Here is an 18981-nt window from a genome sequence, read left to right on the forward strand (position 1 = left end):
GAGGGTGCGCGCAGAGTGACGGATATTCCATTCGCCGTCGTTGGCGGTCTGGCTCCACAGTGGTAGTGGCTCGTCGATGGGTTTCAGATGCTCCAAAATCTTTTCGACTAGTTCGGCAGGGAGGTCGAAAAGGGACGCCAGTTCGGATAGTCAGTTTATAGTTCCGTAGTGCCTAGAGTCTGACACCTCCAGGCTGCACCTTCAGTCCAGCCCTTGCAAAACAACGCTGAAAACACGATCTCTGAAAGGACATTCTGTTGATCTAGAAGCCTGCAGTATACCTTGTGATGAGAGTGTTGGTTGCTGAGCTTTCGAAGTTGTAGAGGATCGTTGTGTGCGTACTGAAACTGCAGTGGAAGCAAGGGGCGATATATAGGGCTGCCGCAAATATTCCTTACCGGTTGTTGAACGCCTATAAATCAAACCATGGATATACGATACTTCGTACCAAGCAATCGAATTGACTCACGAGAGTTCTGATTCCTCTGTGGTGCCATTAGTTTGAATACCTCCAGGCTACCCATTCCGCCCTAACATTGCACCGTAAGCCTCGAGATGTAAATATTGGAAAAAGAACAGTCGTGTCAAGTATGGGCTTGTCAGCCTGGCAATTTGCATTGATGCCCTCATCGCGTCAACAACCTTGCGTTCATGTTGACATGTACTGTGATACTTTCGAACCTCCAGCATTGCTGAAGGAAGTTAGTTGTCATGAATGACAGCCTCCCCGCATTTGCAATATGGGATGGCCACTTGGCTGCCATTCGAGGCAAACGTTTGGCCCTTGATAGGGTTCAGGTATCGCGTGCCTTTAAACGCACACTGTTCACTTGGTAAGACATTCATGAGATGCCGACCGATGCATTGCGCCGTTTTTTGTTCGTACTAGGCTAGGCGATGGAGGGAGAAGTTTAGTGTTCGTGGGTTAATCCAGTGGAAGAAGGACCGCTTCGGTTGGGACTGCGGAACCAAGGACCCCCATCAACTGCCAAACGGCATGCAGTAGCCAAGACTCGGTATACACAAGCCTCAAATACAGATGGAAATGTCGCGTTACGCTGTTTGAATGTGTTTCACATATTTGGATATAATCACCTCTACTCTACTCAATCTTACTGCGTCCCCTGCCTCTCATCCCCAGTCACGACATCTCCCTAATATTACAAAAACGCCCGTCAATGTGGTAGTAGTTCGGTTCTTCGTAATCCTTCCCAACGCAAACTCCAAGACTCGCTTTGTCTACACCAACAACCAAACGTGAAAGAAAACGAGCGCTTAGAAATGCCGAGTAAAAGAGGTATCCTGCCCCAAGCCCAAATGCGCGAAATGCCCAATGGTTTGTACAACAATGCAAATGCAGTGAAGAAGAGAACAGCCATGATATACAAAGGCGCCGTATATGCGATGAGTTGTACGAGCCGAGACTGCGAAATGCAAGGATACTGATGCTCAAGCAAGGATCCAAGTTGATGGCGAACAGCGCAGGTACAACTCGAGATGGTGCGTTCGGGATCCCGGATTGTGATGCTTGTCCCTGGTGTTGCATCTAGAGATCGATACCTGCGGTGCATTATGTCCGTGTAAGCAGTCGCAATTAGATGGGCCATAAATGAGATGTCGGAAAGACCCAACTGTCGATTCCAATGTAGATGCGTCTTGCATAGAATGCCGCCAAGAAGATGCAGTACAACTCGAAGAAGAAAACGTCTATGATTACGTGCTTTTGCAATGGTCGGTCTGGGGTATTGTCGTTCGTCGTAAGCAAATGTGGCCGCCAACGTGGAAGGATCACACCGAAGAACTATCCAGCAGTCCTTGGCGAGGTAGAAAAGAAGAAGCTCAAGCGACTTATTTGCAGTCGGACATGAATGAGTTCTTGGGCCAGTCGTAACCGGACGATTGCCTGCATATTCGTCAGTATGATGGTGAGTTGCCAACTATGTAACGATACATACCAGTCTGTGTGGTTGGGGTTTTCGTAAGCAACCGGGTGGTTCTTGATGTATGACGTAGTTTCATAGCCTTCGGGATCGCAGGTCATGATCTCGTTGCCCTCTGGTTGATATATACGAATGTAGTCGATACGCATGATGGCGGGTAACATAGCCGCAATTTGTGCGAAATCGATGGCTGCGAAACTGTTGGACATGCCAAAGTTGGCGATGATGGCCAGAGGCTCCTCTGGAATCACTCGAGTTCCAATGTTGCCATTGGGACGTGTAGCTGGGGCCTTCATCGTCCAGGTCTTGTCGTCGCCCACGTACCAGGTGATGAAGCCATCATCGCCTGTCTTGTACTCAAACGCGTACTTCTGGTACTGCTTGCCATCATACCAATCAGTGTTTAAATTAGTCAGACCAGAAATAGCTTGCTGGTAGGGCCCGCCCTTGTACGAGTTTATCATGGTGATTGTGTTGTCGTAGACCTCCATTTGTTCTGTCAAATGTTAGTAGAGCCTGATGGCTGGACTTGCAGGCACTTACCATAGTCCGGCATGTACCAGGTGTCAAAAGGTGCAGCTTGGAAAGACTGAGATACGACTCCCACAGCGTTACTCTCGCCGGGTCCCAGAAAGTGAACTGAGCCTTCCAGAGCATCGATTTCGGGAGCGCTACGAGACTTGCCAGGGGTGGGGTGGTCTTCACCTGAGCAAGTGCAGGCAGGGAGCCTCATTCCCGGGAGATAGCTGAGACCATCGTATGAACTCTGGTTTGGCGTAATACCAATGTCGCACTTGTCGTGGTAACTGTACGGCCACAGGCCCTCGGTTGAACCAAGGTATCCGGGACGAGCCAAGTTGCCCATGGTCCAGAAACCAGGCCAGAAACCACTAATGTCGCCTCTGCCAGGTAACGAGATACTAGCTTCCAAATGGCCGCCCTTGTAGCACAACTTGTTCCACGACTGGACCATGCCTGATCGGTAGTTGAGGCCGTGGTTTTTGAACAGATCGAACTTGAAGTTCAGTGTACCGTTCTCGGTATAGGCCGCGTCGGGGTCATACCACTGTTGCGTATTAGTACTGATCCAGAAACCTCGACATCCGTGTCGCTTACCTCCAAATCCTGCGTGGCACCGTACCAGATATCCACGGCCTGGAAATATGGATCATCACCATCGTAGAAAGTACGTCCGTCAGTGTTAAATTCGTCAGAGAAAACCAACTTCTGCGTAGAGCCATCGTATGATTTGCGTGTCATTGCAGACTGCGGTGTGTCTGGGTCGACCAGGCCCTTTCGCAGGTTTGTTAAAAGCGGCTCGTGCTCTTTGCCCTTGATGCAAAGCGGGTTGTTCGTGCAAGGTCCGATTTCCTTCTCCGTCAACTTGTCGACGAAAGTACTGCAGAGTTGTCAGTGAATGTCAAACGTGAGTATTGACGTCAGATGCTCGACATACAGGATAGGGTAGCCAATGAACAAGAACAGCAGGCCAAGCACCATGATTCCAAGACCACCCAGGTTGACCATTCCTCTTCTTGTGAAGATATCGCAGTCGCGCTTCTCTTTCTCGCCTGGTTCTGGGTTGTGCAGAGCATCGTCCGCCTCGACGTCTTCTGGAAACAGTAGTAACCCTGCAGACGGATGGATGTTGAACTTCTCCGATACTGTCTGTGTGTTGAGATCCTCTTCGCTCCCTGCCCGCGATGGTGCTCTTGAATCGTCGAATGGCGAGGCGAATGGTCCTCTCGATGACATATCGGACTCCCAACTTGTGCGCCGCGAGGACATGGCCGAATGCGACCGCAGCGGCGATTCATCTCTAAAGGGCTTCATCTTCGATTTTCGCGGCGGCAACAGGAGATCCCCAGATTCTGCAAGACCGACATTGGAATAGATGTTGGGTTCTTGTGTCACTGATCGAAGGCCAGAGCTCGGTGCGGTGCCAGGTCGAAGAGATGCCGTTAATGATCGCGCCGAATTCGTTCGTGCTGTGCTCGGTCGTACTTGGGGCGGCGAGTTGTCGTCCGTTATTATGTCATGCGAGCCAGAGTTGAGGCGGAGATGCGGCGGGTTCTCCCCTCGAGGGGACAGCGGCGCCGACATGGTCAAAGAGCGTATGTGGTGGTGATGCTAGCGATCGTGTCCTATAGCTGCTATAGGGGTCCAAGAAAGGGCGGGCTGCGGCGGCGAATGAGTGTTGTTGTCCGCGGCATGCAACTTGAATGCCTAAGAAGGGAACGACGTGTATAGCGCCCTGCAGGTGGGGGTCAGGGCAACAGCAACGCCAGTATGCGCAATTGAAGCCTCGTGGTACGCAGTCCAAAAAACACGCAGAGGGGAACGCTGCTCGGTATCGCTTCTGGTGAAGAGCAGGAGAAGGGACGCCGCGAGGAGTGAAAATGGAGGTGCAGGCGCACGGGGGAGGTGTCTTGCTCCTAGTCTAAACGGGGGCGTCCAGGGTTGGCAGGTTAAGCCAGGTACCGCCAGGAACGACTTGGCACACTATGTCACTACTCGCAGCAGCAGCGTGCGTGGGGGAAAGCCGGGGTGAACACAGGACCAGTGGCGGTGTCGAGTGGTGTGGTGAGCGGCCTCAAGAGTTACACAGGCAAAAGACTGCAGAAACACCGAATGTAGTACGAAGAAACGGCGAAGTTGGCACGCAGAGGAATCAAGATTCACCAAGTGGCAAGCACGGCCTGAAGCTCAGGGACGAAGATCTCGAAGCTCGAACAAGGAACCAAACAAGGAGCGGCCAATCACCCTGGGCAGCCTCCAAGCAGCTCGACAAGGCGCTTGCATGGAGGCGACTCTTTTCACTGCCGCTTGCGCACCCACTATCCACGCCCGGGCTAAATTTACTCGGCCTAGAAGCTCAACCACAGCAGCCAATTCAACAACATGTTTCAACGGTCAATAGCTCTTCCCTGTGCTACAACTGCCACAGCCTGCCAATCGACGGAGGGAATTCCAAACATTATGCCTGGCCTGGCTCATATTGCTGTCATGCGCTGTCCCAGGGCCACCCTCCCCTGCCCCTTTTGAGATGATCGTCTCCCTGTTCTCGTCGAGTCGTCATGCGCCTGCAGTCCTTGTTTCTGCTGAAACATCGGCATTTCACTCGTCTTCACCGTGTCTTTGCTCGTGAACCTGTCGCACAAGACAGAAAGCAGCATCCTCAGCTGGGTTTGCCGTATTGCTGGGGAAAGAGATGCGTGTGGGCTGGCTAGCTCAGCGATCTTCAACGTCGCGGGTGACGCGTCGCACCACATATAATATCCCACCGCAAAGCGTAACATCGTGTCTTTGAACATGCGCAGCACTGCCACGCTCTTAGTCAGGACGTTGTGAGTGCAGTGTGATCCCAATCTCGTGTTCACGTTCGACATCCGTATCGCTGCTGCGGGAGCGGCTAAACCGTGATCACCGCGACCAAGCACTCTACTGATCCTTCAAGGATTTGGTAAAATTGCGAGGCTGAATCCTGTGGTCGAGGCTGCAATAATTCTTCTCTTAACAATACAACGCCCTGCACCACTAAATCTCACATGCAGTAGGTCAAGAACGCTAAGATATGCCAAAGAAAGGGGTGTCGAAACTTCGGTGACAGCCGCAGCTGCATGGCACGGGAAAGGCTGCGGGAAGGGGAAGTTCTCAAGGCGCCATTCTGAAAGAGTGGCCAGCCGCGGCTAGTGCATGATTGGCCGCTTCAGAACATCGCTGCCAGCAAATGAGCGCTGTGCACTGGAGTTTGGTGTGAGCAATGAAGCTGAGGGAGATTTGGATGGACATGTTTGAGCAGGAATGAGAGTGGGGCGTACCTGAAGCTAAGTGCATGCACATGAAGATGACGTCGATTTGTATGAGACTCCTGCGTTGATACGAGAAAGATCCACTGTTGTGCTATGGAGAAAACTGTCAGCTGTGGATCAAGAGCGTTACCCTCCGAGCACGTCCATACAAAGACCATCTCGGAGTCAGCCGGTGAATTTTGTATGAGCTTTGCAAGCCCGCTGTTGTGACAATGACTGCGTAGGAGAACTGTACAGAATAGTTGCCGAGCCTACAGGACTTGTGCAAAGTCAACTCTGTGGTGAGCATTGCAGCTTCGGTTCTAAAGACCATCGACACAAGCCTTTCACGCACCACAAAGCACTGTAGTATAGCTAATACTTTCATAGCATTCAGAGTATCTAAGACTCAACACTCAACGCCTTCAGTCCCACAATCTTCCCTCCCTCCTTATCCACACCCACAACATAGTACTCCGCCCTCGTACCCTCCAGCTCAACCCTAAACACCTTTACCTCTCCATTCCCAGCCTTCTTCACCGCATCAACAACCTTCTTATACTGCGTCTCAAACCCCTTCTCCGTAACCTCTTTAACCTTATGCTCACCCAATAACTTCTTCAAATCGCCTATGCCGTGTTAGCCATGCCCATTCCTCCTCGTTCCAACACTCGAGGAACACATACTCGCTGACACAGAGCTACCGTCGAACTCGAGAGCGACAGGTTCAAACGGCTCATCCGCATCACTAACATAGTACTCCTCTACGCTCTCCAGCGCCTTCGGCACCGCCGTATTCACGCTCTTCGTGCCGTATCCCTTCTGGCTCAGATCCTGTTGCTCTGCCGGTGCAACGTCCTGGTTTGCTTTCTCGAGGAAGGCAGCATAGTCTGCGTCTGACGACATGGTGCGTGTGGGTGTATATGTGTATGCTTGTGTGAGCGGGCGCGGGGTGGTTATGACAGAGCGTGTTCGTGTGCGGTTTGGGGCGGTTGAGGGGTAGTAAAAGCTTGCAACGCGTGTAGAGGATGTGGTGTAAGGTGCGACTTTGGTTTTGTGAGGCGTGTACTGTGGTAAAGCGCGTGCGACACGTTGTGGGAGCTGGTTCATGGTTTCGCGACAGCGATGACGCAACGCAACTGAGGTGCATGTGCAAGGGCGGCAGCTGCTCGCGGACGTGCCCCACTTACAGCTGCGATTCGCGCAGTCGAAACGATTGTGCGACGTTGATCGTGATAGTTGGGTAGAACATTTTGTGTGACTTGATATGGGTCATCCTGAATACTAGTTGGAAATATAATAAATACAAAGCTTGAGCCGTAATATCGCTTTTAGTGATCATACATGCATGCAGCCAGATGAGGGTATCTCCACTTCAACACCATCTACAGAGCCTCCTAACCCGGTCATGAAGACCCTATTTGAAGAAAGAAAAAACGAGTGACAGAAACTATATACGGAACTCTAGATCGACAAGATCTCAATCGAACGTCGACATGATGCTTTTCCAGAACTTCTGATCTTTGGGAGTCGCGGTGAAAACTGGTGAGTCCACGAGAGTTTGACGAACCTTTGTAGGGCTCAGAAAGGATTCATCGAACAGCTCTTCCTAAGACTTCTGCTCGGCGGGAGTGGCAGGATGAGGAACCCCATTTGTGGGTGCGGTGTGGGGGCTGTTGCGCTCAGACTTCGTACCATTGGCCTTTGGCTCGTCGCCCTCATCATCGTAGTTTTCGTCAACGTCTACGTGGCGAGCGGCTGGCTCATGGTGCTCGGGACGAGGGGCCTCCTTTGCAGGTGCTGGTGTCTCTGACATGCGAGGGAGCGATGTCTGTGCTTGCGGTGGACCTCCGATCGGTGCCAGCGATGGCGGGTGGTGAGCAGCTTCTGATGGGTGGTAGCCATCGTTGAAGCGGCGAGCATCAGGAGCGGCCTGCGGGCTCTGGCGTGGAACTTGCGGTGACGAGACATGGTGTGGAGGTGAGGGGCGGCGGCTGTGAGGCTCCTCGAGCTTCTGACGCTTCTCATCGTTGCTCTGCAGCTTCGGGCTTTCCTCCCATTCCCTATGGCGCTTCGGCGGAGCAGTTGGCGGGCGGTCCTCACGATCTCGCGCGGCTGCTTCGGCCGCAGCAAGAGCAGCCGCTGGAGGAGGTGCACCGCTAGCAATACCACCGCTGGCAGAGGGATCAGCGTGATGCTGAGTCTGGTATGGTCCCTGATATCCGTTGCGTGGAGAGCCAGCGCGGTTCTCGACAAGGGGTCGCACCTCTGGCGGTGGGCTATTTGGACGTCCATATGGTGGAAGAGGCCCAGGGGTCGACTGACCTGGGGGTCCAGCCAGTCCAGTAGGTGGTGGGGGGGGAGGTGGTGGAACACTGCCAGCGCCAGCGTGTGGGCCGTAGTTGGGGTTAGAAATGCGGGTTGGCTGAGGCTGCTGCGCCTGGTGAGGAGGAGGCGGTGGCTGCTGTGCCTGAGCCGGTTGAGGTGTGAGCTGCGGCGGCTGAGGGTGGTACGGGCTGGGAGCCACATGATGCGTCTTCGGCGACGGTGACATGCCACGACGAAGAGATCCTGGACCTGGAGGAGGCGGACCGGCCGGACCAGATGGGCCAGGACCGTTAGTGGGTGGTCGTGGAGGTTCGCCGTAGGTCCTCGGAGGCTCTTGGCGCGGGCTTACTGGGCGCTGAGCAGCATGCTGCGTTGGTGGGCGAATACCCTCGCGCTGCTCGTAGGGGTTGAGAGACTGAGGTGGCAGGCCCGGATCCCTAATCTGAGCCAGAGGACGATCCCAGCCAGCAGTTCCAAGAGCCGGTGGAGCAGGTCCCTGAGGCGGCTGCGCAGGCTGAGAACCCCACTGAGGAGCAGCGGGTCCGTGAACAGAGGCAGGCTGATAAGCTTGAGGATGAACGTCTTGAGGTACAGGAGCATTGCCCTGGTTGGGAGCGCCAGCTGATCCTTGACCATTCTGGAGAAGCTGCAGACGGGCCTTGATATGGACGTTTGAAGGGTCGAGGTCAGCCGCGCGCTGGTATGCGTCAAGTGCATCAGCTGTCTGGTTGTTGCAGGACTCGTACAGGGTTCCGAGATCATACCAGACCTCCGAGATGTTGGGGTTGAGTCGGATAGCGCGCGAGTAGGCGTCCAGAGCATCGCGATACTGGTTGATCTGATAATACAACACACCGATACTGCACCAGAAAGTAGGGTTACGCCCATCCCGGTAGACGGCTTGTTGGTAGGCCTCGTATGCCTTGGGGTACTTCTGCTGGGACATGTAGCATCGACCGAGAAGGTACCAGCTCTGTGCATCGGTTTGATCTGAAGCCACAGACTTCTCCAGATACTCGATGGCCTGCTCCTGACTGGCATAGTTGGTGCTCTGCTGGTGGTGCAGCCAGCCCAGCTGTTGAAGGACTTTGGCGTGGTTGGGATCCCGCTCAAGCACACGACGATAGGCGCCCTTAGCAGCCTCGAACTCCTTCTGCTGCTCGTAGACGTGCCCAATTTGGAACCAGATGTCCTCTTCAGTTAGAGGGCGAGGTGGATTGGTGACGATGTACTTGAAGCACTGTTGCCTTGTCAGAGCTCAACCTGAAACTTTGTTTGCTTGTACTTACGTCCAGACTCTGGTTGAACTTCTGCTGCTGCTTGTATATTATACCGAGGCGGAAGTAGATCTCATTTGCCTTCTCAAAGTTGGGCTCCATGCGCATAACTTGGGAGAAAGCTTCCTCAGCGTGCTCAAGAGAGCCATAGCGGTCGTACAGAATGCCAATGCCATACCAGAGCTTGGGTTCCTGCACAGCCATTAGTCGAGTGTGCGTTTGACTAGACGCATGGTTGACATACCTTTGGATCAGACAGATGGTAGAGCGCTTGTTGGTAGGCAGAGTAAGCCTGCTGCAGATCGTCCATCATGAGGTAGCAGTGACCAAGGCTGCCCCAAACGTCGCCGTTGGCAGGGTCGACCTTGAGAATAGTGCGCAAATACTCTACAGCTTGCGGGAACGCGTCTTTGGTGCGCAAGATGCACGCAATGCCTTGCATGGCTGGCACAGACCACTGGTTGTACTTGAGCGCAAGCTGGTAGCACTCCATGGCGCTGTCCAAGTCCTGCATCTGTTCTGATAGAGAGCCTGGAGAATGTCAGTCATGGTCAGGCACTGCAATGCATGCTCACGTACCCATCTGCGTCCAGACAGCCTCGGTCAACTGGCCCAGATACTGCGACGGCGTCTTGGGCTGGTTGACGTGAGGCGGGTGGCCGTTGACTTGCGCATGCGCTGGATGCGGGCCGCTATGGTGCGGCGGGATGCCCGCAGTGGGCGAGGGTTGCTGGTGGCTCGCCATGGACGCTGATTTGGGGGAGTGCCAGCAGAGGCGGCTATGTCAACGCGCTATATGGCAGCGAGGAGAAGCAGGCAATGTGCCAGCGAGGGGTGATGAAGGCTATATATGTCAGTAAACATCACGGGGTAAGGTGTGGGGATGCAGTGATGCGTACCGTGGTTGCTTCTTCTAAGGGGATCGCGCAGATGAGCGAGTCGCGTATGGCAGAGGCAGTCGCGGAGAACGACAGGAGGGTGCGGAGAGGGCAGGCCAATCAGACAGAGCAGTGTCTAGCAGTGCAGATACACGCGAGATGATGCAGCAATGCACTGGTGATGGGCGATGGGCGGCGTTGAGATGGATGGGCGCGCGCCGTATACTCACTGTGGCCGAGAGAGCGTGAGGAAGCTGGAAGCGCGGAGGAGGGCAAGAAGGGCGGGAGAGCTCGAACAACGCTCTTTGCGAGAAGCGTAACCCTAACCCAGGCCAAGAGGTATCCAGAAGCAAAGTCCCACACTGCGCTAGAGCACTAAAGCACCGTGCAGGCCATGGACCCCATGCTCGTGTTGCGCAAGCCACATCGGGTACATGCCAGTTCGGTGGACCTGTTGGACAGCAAATTGCATCTCACCCACCAGAGCGCCAGGACGCCCGCCAGCACTCTCTCGCTGTGCGCCTGGGGACCGTGTCTGCGGGAGCATGGGAGGCTGTCATGTTATGAGCGTCGCAATGCCCATCATTCAGTGTGTATTCTCGAATCTGATCTCTGACTGGCCAACCAGCGCGATGAAACGGGCACCGCGAGATTTGACGCCGACACCCTGAGCAGCCTTCAAACTCTATCTTGTTTGGCGCGGGTCTGTCACCGGAACGAAGATGACGATTCGGCACCGTTCGTCCCATGTTCGTGTCGACTCCACCCTCGGTTATGAGGGTGAAGCCTGGTCCTTCCGCCTCGTCCAGAAAGGACACATTTAAGCTCTGCACACACCCACCCACTGTCCATGCACCACGGATGAAACAGTGTTCCTGAGCTGACAGCACGGTTTGCATGGAGTGCGGTCGCTGAATCAGTTCGCAGTGCGACCGTCGATGTTGTCGCTATGTGCAGAGTCATTGCAGCCGTTCTTCACAGCAATACATCAGGACAACCACTATGGCGGAATATTATTCTGCAATGATCTCGATATCAGTGACATTCCTCCGTTGCGCAGGCACCGTTGATCCTGCCTGGGCTCCCAAGAAAGTGGAGGCGCCTCTGACGGGTGTACTCCCAGCCACCTGATTTCTGCTCGGCACATTTGCGAGGTGATGCTCAGCTCTACCAACAAACTCACTGCGGCTGCCCATGTCGAGGCTCGCAAAGGACATGTCGCAGGAATATGGGAGAGATTGCATCCTGCATTACGTGCCCTGACCTCACGGCGCTGCGGTGCTGACGCCTTGCAGAAGCAGACGGCAAGCCGCAGGCCGCACAAAGGAGGTTGCACCGGCTGCGCGCACGAGGAGCCGGGACGTGATGGGCGATGGCTGATCTTCTCCACAACCCAGCGCAGAGCTTCGGTCGTCTATTTAGCGTCCTTTTGCGCCTTGGCTTCGCCCAGGGTGTGTGACGTCCCGTCGGCAAGACTCGTGTCACCACCAATCTAACCCTGCCATAACAGCCCGTCATTTGCTGCATGAGCGTGCAGCCGCGCCTCTGTGCTACCCACGCTTGCATCAACGTACCTGGCTTCTGGTGAGCGCATTCAGCTAGTCGAACCATGGTCGGCCACGGCTACACCAAGCCGCCCTGGCCCTATCTGGTGGCTCACAGTGACCGGGAGCGTGACAAGCGACACATCTGTTGGTGCCGCATCGGGCGATGGCTTGAGCAGGCGGCGTTTTGCTGAAAAGAGGTCCCGCCGCCGCTAGAATGCCACAAAAATGCTGGGCGCGTTGGGGTCTTTTTGGAACCGCAGCCACGTGAAGTGGGCTGGTCCTCCGCCACATCACCGAGTGTGGAGCCAGGGGTCTGCGCGTCATCGGCAAAGTAGCCGGAAAGGGATGCATCCATTTGCTAGGGGAGGCTGACGATTGTGAACCAGCAAATACAAGCCTTATTAAATCATCAATCTCTGCTGTCCAGATGTCGTCCAACTTGCCCACTGCGACGATTCAGAATGGTCGTCCTGGTTCGAGCTGTCGATTCAGAATGGTGCCGAGGAGCAGGGCCTCCGCCAACAGACGGCAGCGTGCATTAGGCCGAAACACACCAGCAGATCGCTCTCGTTGCCTTCTCATCAAGGCAATCACGTCAACGCAACGGTATTGGACATTGAGACTTCTGTTGAAAACATGAGGACCTGGTCTGCACCGTTATACGCCGACGTACCTTTTGAAAGGATGACCCTGCACTGCCCTGTCCACAACAACTGAACCCTGCAGTGCCTGCTGGGAGATCTACGCAACGCAAGGCTTCTTAATCTATTGCATTATATATCCATGAGCAAGTTTCCGGTCGCGTGTTGCAGGAAACAAACGACCCGCGACGCAAGACAAATGCCAGATAAGGCATGTCTTGTCTGACAGCTCAGCCTTGCCTTGGCGCAATCTATGGTAGTAGCTGACCAGCAGCCGTCCGACAACCTGGGCATTCCTCTTCTGGCAGCCAGAAACGCACCCTCGCTTCGAACGCATATTCCTATATCAGGACGTATGCAGTGCCGCAGCACCTCAGTGCTTGTGCTGACCAGCCTAACAACATGTCGTGCTCCGGGGAGCGCCATATTCGCTTGTAATATATGCAGTAACCATTTCGTCTGCAGCTATGCGTCGAGGCTCGCGTTTGCCTATCCGCGACTTTTCCGAACCCGCCTGCATGCTGCTACTGCGGCCGATCGGGCCCCGCGTGGAGACAGATGTCTCGTCCAAAGCGCCGTTGGCTGACAGGTTACGCATGACGACCAGATGAGGTGGAGCAACAAGTCTATCTCAAAGCTTGCAACTTGATCAGCATCTGCTTACGCAGCACCTTAATTCCCAGTATCCGCATTCCTAATTCGGTACAGGTCCCTTGGCCAATCGGCATGTGCAGGCCAAAAGGTGACTTGTCGGTCGTGCTGCGAGGAACGGGAGGCCGCATCTGCATGGTGCCAGCTGCATACCCGATCTTCCCCTTGTGGTCGCACAACTGCCCGTAGGTATCGCCCGCAGGCGTCCTCCGCCAACACCGAATGGAGCTTTCCAAGTGTTTTGTCGATTTGCTGGTACTTCCGGTGTACGAGGTAAGCCTTCGTGGTCAACGTTTCCCGCGACGACGCGTGGGTGTTGCGGGTTTGGGATCAGGGCGATTTCGGTACGATCATGGCGGATGGAGGTTGCGACAGACGAGTGTGTTGGCTGGCTGAGACATCTGCGAGGCGCAGATTGTTAACGAGAAAGAAGCAATTATTTTACTGGGCGCTCCCGTGTGGCTTCGGCCGTTTGGGGTGCTGCTTTCCAGTTCGGGTATCTATGCTCTTCACGTCCAGAAGTGGTTGACTTCCAGGCGAAGGGTCAACACTGGAATCGATGCACTCACATACTGTTCCTCTCAACGAAGTATGAGATACTCGTCTCTTTGCTTTGAGGTCAAGACGGAGCGAGAGTATCGTGCATGCTTCTAGGCACTACGCAACTGCATACGGGGTACCTCGACATACAGGGCAGAGGTAAGATATGAACACTCTTCCCTTTGAACAAACGAAAATACTGAACCGTTTCGTACTCGATCGCATCTCGAGTTATTCTTCTCGAGCCCTTCCAACCTTCTTCTAATTTCTATCATATTGTTCTATGATATCTGCAAGAAAGTTTGCCTGGGACAAGGTGCACAGGCTGAGGTATATGCAGATGGGCAGTCGGAAGTCCATCATCATACCTATAGTAGTCTTCGAGACTCCGTTTCTTCCGGAAGTTGCATTTGTGAGCGAGTAAGGGACTATCTGTTGCCTGGTGAACGACGCTTCATCTCGAACGCGACTAGATCACAGTTCAGTAACGAGAGTGCCTCTACTGGTGTCCCTTCTTTTCATTCAGGAACTAAATCCAGTCACGAATTCGCGACAGAAGTCAGTCTTGATAAGGCTGATAAGTTCGGATACCCGGATGACTACCTACTGCAGATTGCCTTTAGACGTATTGCAGCGCTTCCTGCGGACTCGTCTGGATACTGGCGTATAATGTTCGTCTTGCAACCAATACATAGTAAGCCTCGTTTTCAATCTCGTTGAGTCTAATAGCAGCAGAGGTATAGACCATACGATTTCATGCTAAAATACAAGCTGATGTGGTATAGGCCTCCAGCCGACTGAAGCCGCAGAGTTGATATTAAGGAGCACAATATCCACCGAAACATTGTCGCTCGCAAAAGTTCTGGATCGAAGACTGTATGACTAATCATCGACGGTGCAATGTCTCTGTTATGGATAGAAGCTGGTACCCAACTCGTCTACTTGACTGTAGTCCCCCAGAACGTTCCGAAACAGGTTGACGATTGGTCGAGACGAACGGCAACGATCTCCACGGGCCCTACATAACCCTCAGTCATTGCTGGGGAAGTACAGGTTGTCTCAAACTCACTGCTGACAACTATACGCAACTATTGAAGAGATTTCCTTTGCATATACTCTCGCAGTTGTACCAAGACGCGGTGTATGTGGCTCGAAGCCTAGGTCTTCGTTACATTTGGATCGATGCCCTGTGTATTACCCAGCAAGGTGATCAACTCAACGATTGGGGGAAAAAGCTCGAAGTAATGGGAAAGATCTACTCGAACTCATTCTGCAACACATCTGTTGCAGAAGCTCTAGATGGTCAACATGTGGTATTTCACTCCCGAGATCTGGGGACTCTCAACACGCAGGTTACGCGGTTGAACGTGGCAGGTCCTTCAAAGCCGTACCTGATCGCAGACCCTGCTTTTTGGGTGAAAGAAATCACCTATGCTCTAGCCAACACTCGAGGCTTACCTAAGAACATATCGGTGAATGTTGGTCGTTTTTAAAAATCTCAGCACACGGCGACATGCGGAATCGGACGAGCACTGCACGAACCCAGCATACTTGTTTATCCCGGGCCACTGTCGTGAACACCTACACGGCTTGCCAGCTTTCGGTTCCTAGTGACAAATTGGCCGCTCTTTTAGCGGTCGCAAAACAATGAGGCAAATTCTGCATGACGAACATGTGTACCCGGAATCTGAGCTACTTTGGTCACTGGCCAAGAATGGCGCACAAAAAGCTACAAGACCTGAAAAGTACCGCGCTCCAACTTGATCGTGGATGGCGATAGACGGTGAGGTCAACGCCGGAGCTCCATATAAGAATGATAAGATGCAATGGTTATACAAGGTGGTGAGTCTAGAGTTAGAACACTCAACGGACAACGCTACGGGCCCTGTAAGAGGTGGATGGTTGCGGCTGTGTGGTGCATTAAAGCAGATAGTATTGATGCCTGATGGATCACATGACCCACAGAATCAAGACGACTAAAGAATGCTTGTAGATGAAGTTGCAATAAGTGTGCGCATACATGCAGGACAACTCGTGCCCGACGTTAGGCTTGATCCCCGGAATGCGGAGTGTGCAGGCAAGGCTGAGCCCAATGCCTTGTATTGCAGGCCCGCAAATGAACATCCCGATGATGACAGGAGCATTCGTATTCTGTTACTTGAGGTGGTCGACCAAAAGAAAGGGACATATCAGCGTTGGTGTTTGCTTGGGGATGGGGTGAAGATCTGAAACAGAAACTTAGCAAGCGTAGCAAGATGGAGGATCAGTTCCCGTGTGAAGAGTTTTACGATAGACGGCACTTGATTCGGGTGATATGATGGGCCAAGCTCGTACGACTGTCCAGCAGACATCAATGATATGCTAAGTATATCCCGAGGTCTGTCGGGCGGAAAGATGGCAGAGGGGGTGTATGCGCTGATAACGCTCTTGCAGGAGAGCATTACGGAGTGTCTTTGCACGCGCACAAACTCTGTATTATTCTCTCCTTTATGTCTTCTTCTTCATAAGCTCTCTGTTGAGGCTTTCATACCAGCCTTACATCCACTCTTGCTTGGTTGCTCCTGCCTCGCCACTCCTCTCACATATTTCGCGCCGCTTCCTATGTCACCGCTCATACATAGTGATATTTAAAAAACTCTGTTTGTACAAGCACAGCGATCTTCGCAATCTGGCTGATTGAATATTTCACTTTCAAGGTCGCAGAGGGACAGATGCACGACCTACCAGATTTCAGGTGTCACAGTAGATTCCCCTTCGGACTGATCGCAATGTGCATAGTTGCGAAGCGAAGGAACGGGGTGATGCAACATATCTAGACAGTTGCAGCAGAGAAACTGGGAAATCTATCAGTCCAATGTCACGTGCGCTAAGTATCTACATATTCGTCTAAACAGAATGCTGAGGTGTAAGAGATGGGTGTTTTTTGAATTTGAGAGACGACCATTGTATACCTCGCAGACCTCTACCCGCCTATGAGCCCGAGATGTTGTCACTACTGGTGATGACTTCATGGAAACGAGTAAACGATGCCTAATCGCTTCGACGTTTTACCTAGCTATGCCGGATTCGTCCACTCTGAATTACAGGTTTGATGCATAGATCTTGTGGCCCATTGAAAGAAGCCGACGATGATCGTCAGGAAATAATACTGGCTCATCAGGAAGTAATATCCTTGGGCTTTGAAGGGCCACAAGAATATGAGTAGATGGTATGCTGCGATTTCTCACCCACTGCTTCTAAGGCAGCGCTCTCAGAACGCTAGAGACTACAAGTCTGCGTTCGACTTACACGATGATTGCTGGGGTCGGTAGCGCTTGAGCTATACTCGATTGCCGTCTCATGTATACTTCCAAATTATAACAACGTGGAAGGCGAATCGTTGCAAACAGGCACCTGCTGAACAGTAGGAACGATTCAAGGCGCACTTTGCTCCAGCTGGACGTGTGATCGATCAAGCAACTGGAAGAAAGTACACGTGTCCCCTTCATATGGTAACATTTATTGATTTAAACATCAGAGAGTGCCACACGTTGTGATATCTTGTTTCGAGTCCGATCTACGGAAACCAACATGAAAATTTACCGCTCTTGCGGTGCTGCATAGCCAAATCCAGTCATGTCAACAGAGCCTGTACCTGATGCATATGCACTTGGCGACATCATGGAAACGTTGAGAACGGCTTGCTGCTCAAAACCTGGTATTTCTGAAATACGACGAGACCACTGCCCGTAGATGTCAAGAATATTCACAAGAATATCTGTTCATGTCTGGGCGAGGTACAGTGATAGCATTGCCACACCTGGGGCCTGGTGTAAATCATATGTATACACAGGCGTCATCGGTATGCGCCTTGTTCCGGGTGTCCTGAAACCTTCTAGCGCCCCAAAGGCCAATGCACACCTACAACATGTTGATTTCTGATCAATGTTGTTGCATTTATGCACGATGCGCTCTTAACCGGAGTTCGAGCGGGTTACGGCGGGCCAAGTTGAGTAATCGAAAAGACAACTGGAACTCAATGTATCGATGATGGTACCTTTGCGCGGAGCAAAGATAAGGCAGATAAGGTACTACGCGTTCGTTTTTGGTAATCTATGGTCGAGGGTATAAAGAGCCGTATGTCCCGCAGCGCGCTAATTAGGAGCACTGCGCCGCCCTCGACCACACGATTCGTCGTAAAAGAGCGTTTCCTCGGAGTTTGCAATCTGGGCCGTCCATCCGTATTGTGACTTCGTGCGTTCGAGTCGCTCCAATGATGTCACGCTCGATGGACAGATTCAAGGCTCGACTTGCGCGCTACGACAATGCGTGGATGCCGTTGTTCTGAAGAATCCAGGTTGGGACCAGGCTCTCTGCAATTGACAATGCGAGAGAACGCTTGAATGCCGCACTTCGATGCGCTGACTACCACAACGTTTTGTCCGTCGTATTTTTTTATGCCGTGCAGGCCGGATCATGCTTTGATCGACGTGGAAATTTCTCTTCCCCCAGCCGGAGCTTCGTGATCTTCGCCCGCAGCATAGTCCAGGTGTCTAGCTCACACGTGCCTTTTCTCGAATCAACATCCTACCACAGTGTGTTTCGATCTGGCGCATAGCTTCATGCTTCTCCACATGGGCGGCGTTGATCGTCTTGATGGGCGATTGTAGTAAGCCTATAACCAACGATATGCAGTGGTATTATTCCTCCTCTTCACCTCGGCTGCCGCTGCTGTTGTTGCTGCTGCTGTTGTTGCTGCTGTTGTTGTTGCTGCTGTTGTTGTTGCTGCTGTTGTTGCTGCTGTTGTTGTTGCTGCTGTTGTTGTTGTTGCTGCTGTTGCTCCTGCGCCTCAAGCTCCTTCGCCTTCTTCTTCTCCTGGAACCCAGCAATCTTCCTCTCCATCTCTTTCTTCTTCATCATAAGGTCGTCGCGTGCAATTTCGAGTTGCGAAATGATTTCTTCGGGGGTGGCTTGTTGGTAGCGTTTGCGCTCCTGAAAGCTGTTAGCCATGTGCGTCTGTACAATTATGGACGTCAGGTTGGAGAGAGGCCTGTCATATGACAACGTGACGACATGCTGGGTGGTGACATACCTGCTTGACTTCGCGATCAGTCTTCAGTCCAGCGCCGTAAATGGTTCCAGTGACGGTAATGGCAGCGACCGCGCCAGTCATGATCCATCTGCGGATGGCTTGGACTTGTGGTGTAGCCATGGCATGCAACAGTGGCGTAAGTAAAGGAGATATTTGGCCGAGGCAATGGCAGGCTGTTTGTGGTCGAAGTGGTGTGAGATGGAAAAGGTGCAGGAGCTTTGCGGAAGAGCTCCGTTCGCCAAGGCCGTTTCACCGCGGAGATCTCGACGCGTTCCCCGCTCTTTATGCTTGACAACAAACAACAAAACCTACCTCCA

General features: G+C 52.9%; 6 protein-coding genes across 6 annotated transcripts; 2 read left to right on the forward strand and 4 right to left on the reverse strand.

Annotated features, from left to right (window-relative positions):
• Window positions 1–1697: 1697 nt before the first annotated feature.
• Window positions 1698–4242, reverse strand: BU25DRAFT_208572 (glycoside hydrolase family 16 protein). Its single transcript, XM_033701172.1, has 5 exons — window positions 3397–4242; window positions 3057–3339; window positions 2484–3006; window positions 1956–2436; window positions 1698–1903 (listed from the first exon to the last, which is right to left on the reverse strand). The coding sequence occupies exons 1-5, from the start codon at window positions 4041–4043 to the stop codon at window positions 1849–1851; spliced, it is 1989 nt and encodes a 662-aa protein (XP_033556862.1). The 5' UTR covers window positions 4044–4242; the 3' UTR covers window positions 1698–1848.
• Window positions 4243–6133: 1891 nt separating this feature from the next.
• On the reverse strand, window positions 6134–6637 carry BU25DRAFT_351861 (uncharacterized protein; the record flags this gene model as incomplete). The annotated part of the gene is made up of 2 exons (XM_033703374.1): window positions 6134–6360; window positions 6412–6637. The coding sequence occupies 2 exons, from the start codon at window positions 6635–6637 to the stop codon at window positions 6134–6136; spliced, it is 453 nt and encodes a 150-aa protein (XP_033556863.1).
• Window positions 6638–7002: 365 nt separating this feature from the next.
• Window positions 7003–10477, reverse strand: BU25DRAFT_451970 (TPR-like protein). The gene is made up of 5 exons (XM_033709774.1): window positions 10236–10477; window positions 9916–10180; window positions 9581–9867; window positions 9349–9528; window positions 7003–9299 (listed from the first exon to the last, which is right to left on the reverse strand). Exons 2-5 carry the CDS (start codon window positions 10079–10081, stop codon window positions 7341–7343), a joined length of 2592 nt encoding a protein of 863 aa, XP_033556864.1. The 5' UTR covers window positions 10082–10180; window positions 10236–10477; the 3' UTR covers window positions 7003–7340.
• Window positions 10478–13528: 3051 nt separating this feature from the next.
• Window positions 13529–14608, forward strand: BU25DRAFT_208624 (uncharacterized protein). The gene is made up of 3 exons (XM_033701173.1): window positions 13529–13752; window positions 13934–14287; window positions 14365–14608. The coding sequence occupies exons 1-3, from the start codon at window positions 13698–13700 to the stop codon at window positions 14376–14378; spliced, it is 423 nt and encodes a 140-aa protein (XP_033556865.1). The 5' UTR covers window positions 13529–13697; the 3' UTR covers window positions 14379–14608.
• Window positions 14457–15086, forward strand: BU25DRAFT_351976 (HET-domain-containing protein; the record flags this gene model as incomplete). Its single annotated transcript, XM_033703379.1, has 2 exons — window positions 14457–14556; window positions 14647–15086. Coding segments are annotated over 2 exons (540 nt in total), but the record flags the coding sequence as incomplete, so codon positions are not given.
• A 3340-nt stretch (window positions 15087–18426) lies between these two features.
• Window positions 18427–18784, reverse strand: BU25DRAFT_300362 (uncharacterized protein; the record flags this gene model as incomplete). The annotated part of the gene is made up of 2 exons (XM_033701976.1): window positions 18427–18564; window positions 18665–18784. Coding segments are annotated over 2 exons (258 nt in total), but the record flags the coding sequence as incomplete, so codon positions are not given.
• Between the last annotated feature and the right edge of the window lie 197 nt (window positions 18785–18981).

Source organism: Macroventuria anomochaeta (genome assembly GCF_010093625.1).
Source record: "Macroventuria anomochaeta strain CBS 525.71 unplaced genomic scaffold BU25scaffold_43, whole genome shotgun sequence".
Lineage (NCBI taxonomy): Eukaryota > Fungi > Ascomycota > Dothideomycetes > Pleosporales > Didymellaceae > Macroventuria > Macroventuria anomochaeta.

What these genes read in the sequence shown, in the direction of transcription:
- BU25DRAFT_451970 (XM_033709774.1), bottom strand. Translation starts at nt 10,081, where the DNA reads ATGGCGAGCCACCAGCAACCCTCGCCCACTGCGGGCATCCCGCCGCAC. An exon ending in GGCTGTCTGGACGCAGATGG is followed by an intron (nt 9,868 to 9,915) that starts GTACGTGAGCAT and finishes GACATTCTCCAG; the next exon opens with GCTCTCTATCAGAACAGATG. An exon ending in ACCATCTGTCTGATCCAAAG is followed by an intron (nt 9,529 to 9,580) that starts GTATGTCAACCA and finishes ATGGCTGTGCAG; the next exon opens with GAACCCAAGCTCTGGTATGG.
- BU25DRAFT_208624 (XM_033701173.1), top strand. Translation starts at nt 13,698, where the DNA reads ATGCTTCTAGGCACTACGCAACTGCATACGGGGTACCTCGACATACAG. An exon ending in CCTCGACATACAGGGCAGAG is followed by an intron (nt 13,753 to 13,933) that starts GTAAGATATGAA and finishes AGGTATATGCAG; the next exon opens with ATGGGCAGTCGGAAGTCCAT.
- BU25DRAFT_208572 (XM_033701172.1), bottom strand. Translation starts at nt 4,043, where the DNA reads ATGTCGGCGCCGCTGTCCCCTCGAGGGGAGAACCCGCCGCATCTCCGC. An exon ending in GTGCCACGCAGGATTTGGAG is followed by an intron (nt 3,007 to 3,056) that starts GTAAGCGACACG and finishes AATACGCAACAG; the next exon opens with TGGTATGACCCCGACGCGGC. An exon ending in AACCCCAACCACACAGACTG is followed by an intron (nt 1,904 to 1,955) that starts GTATGTATCGTT and finishes ACGAATATGCAG; the next exon opens with GCAATCGTCCGGTTACGACT.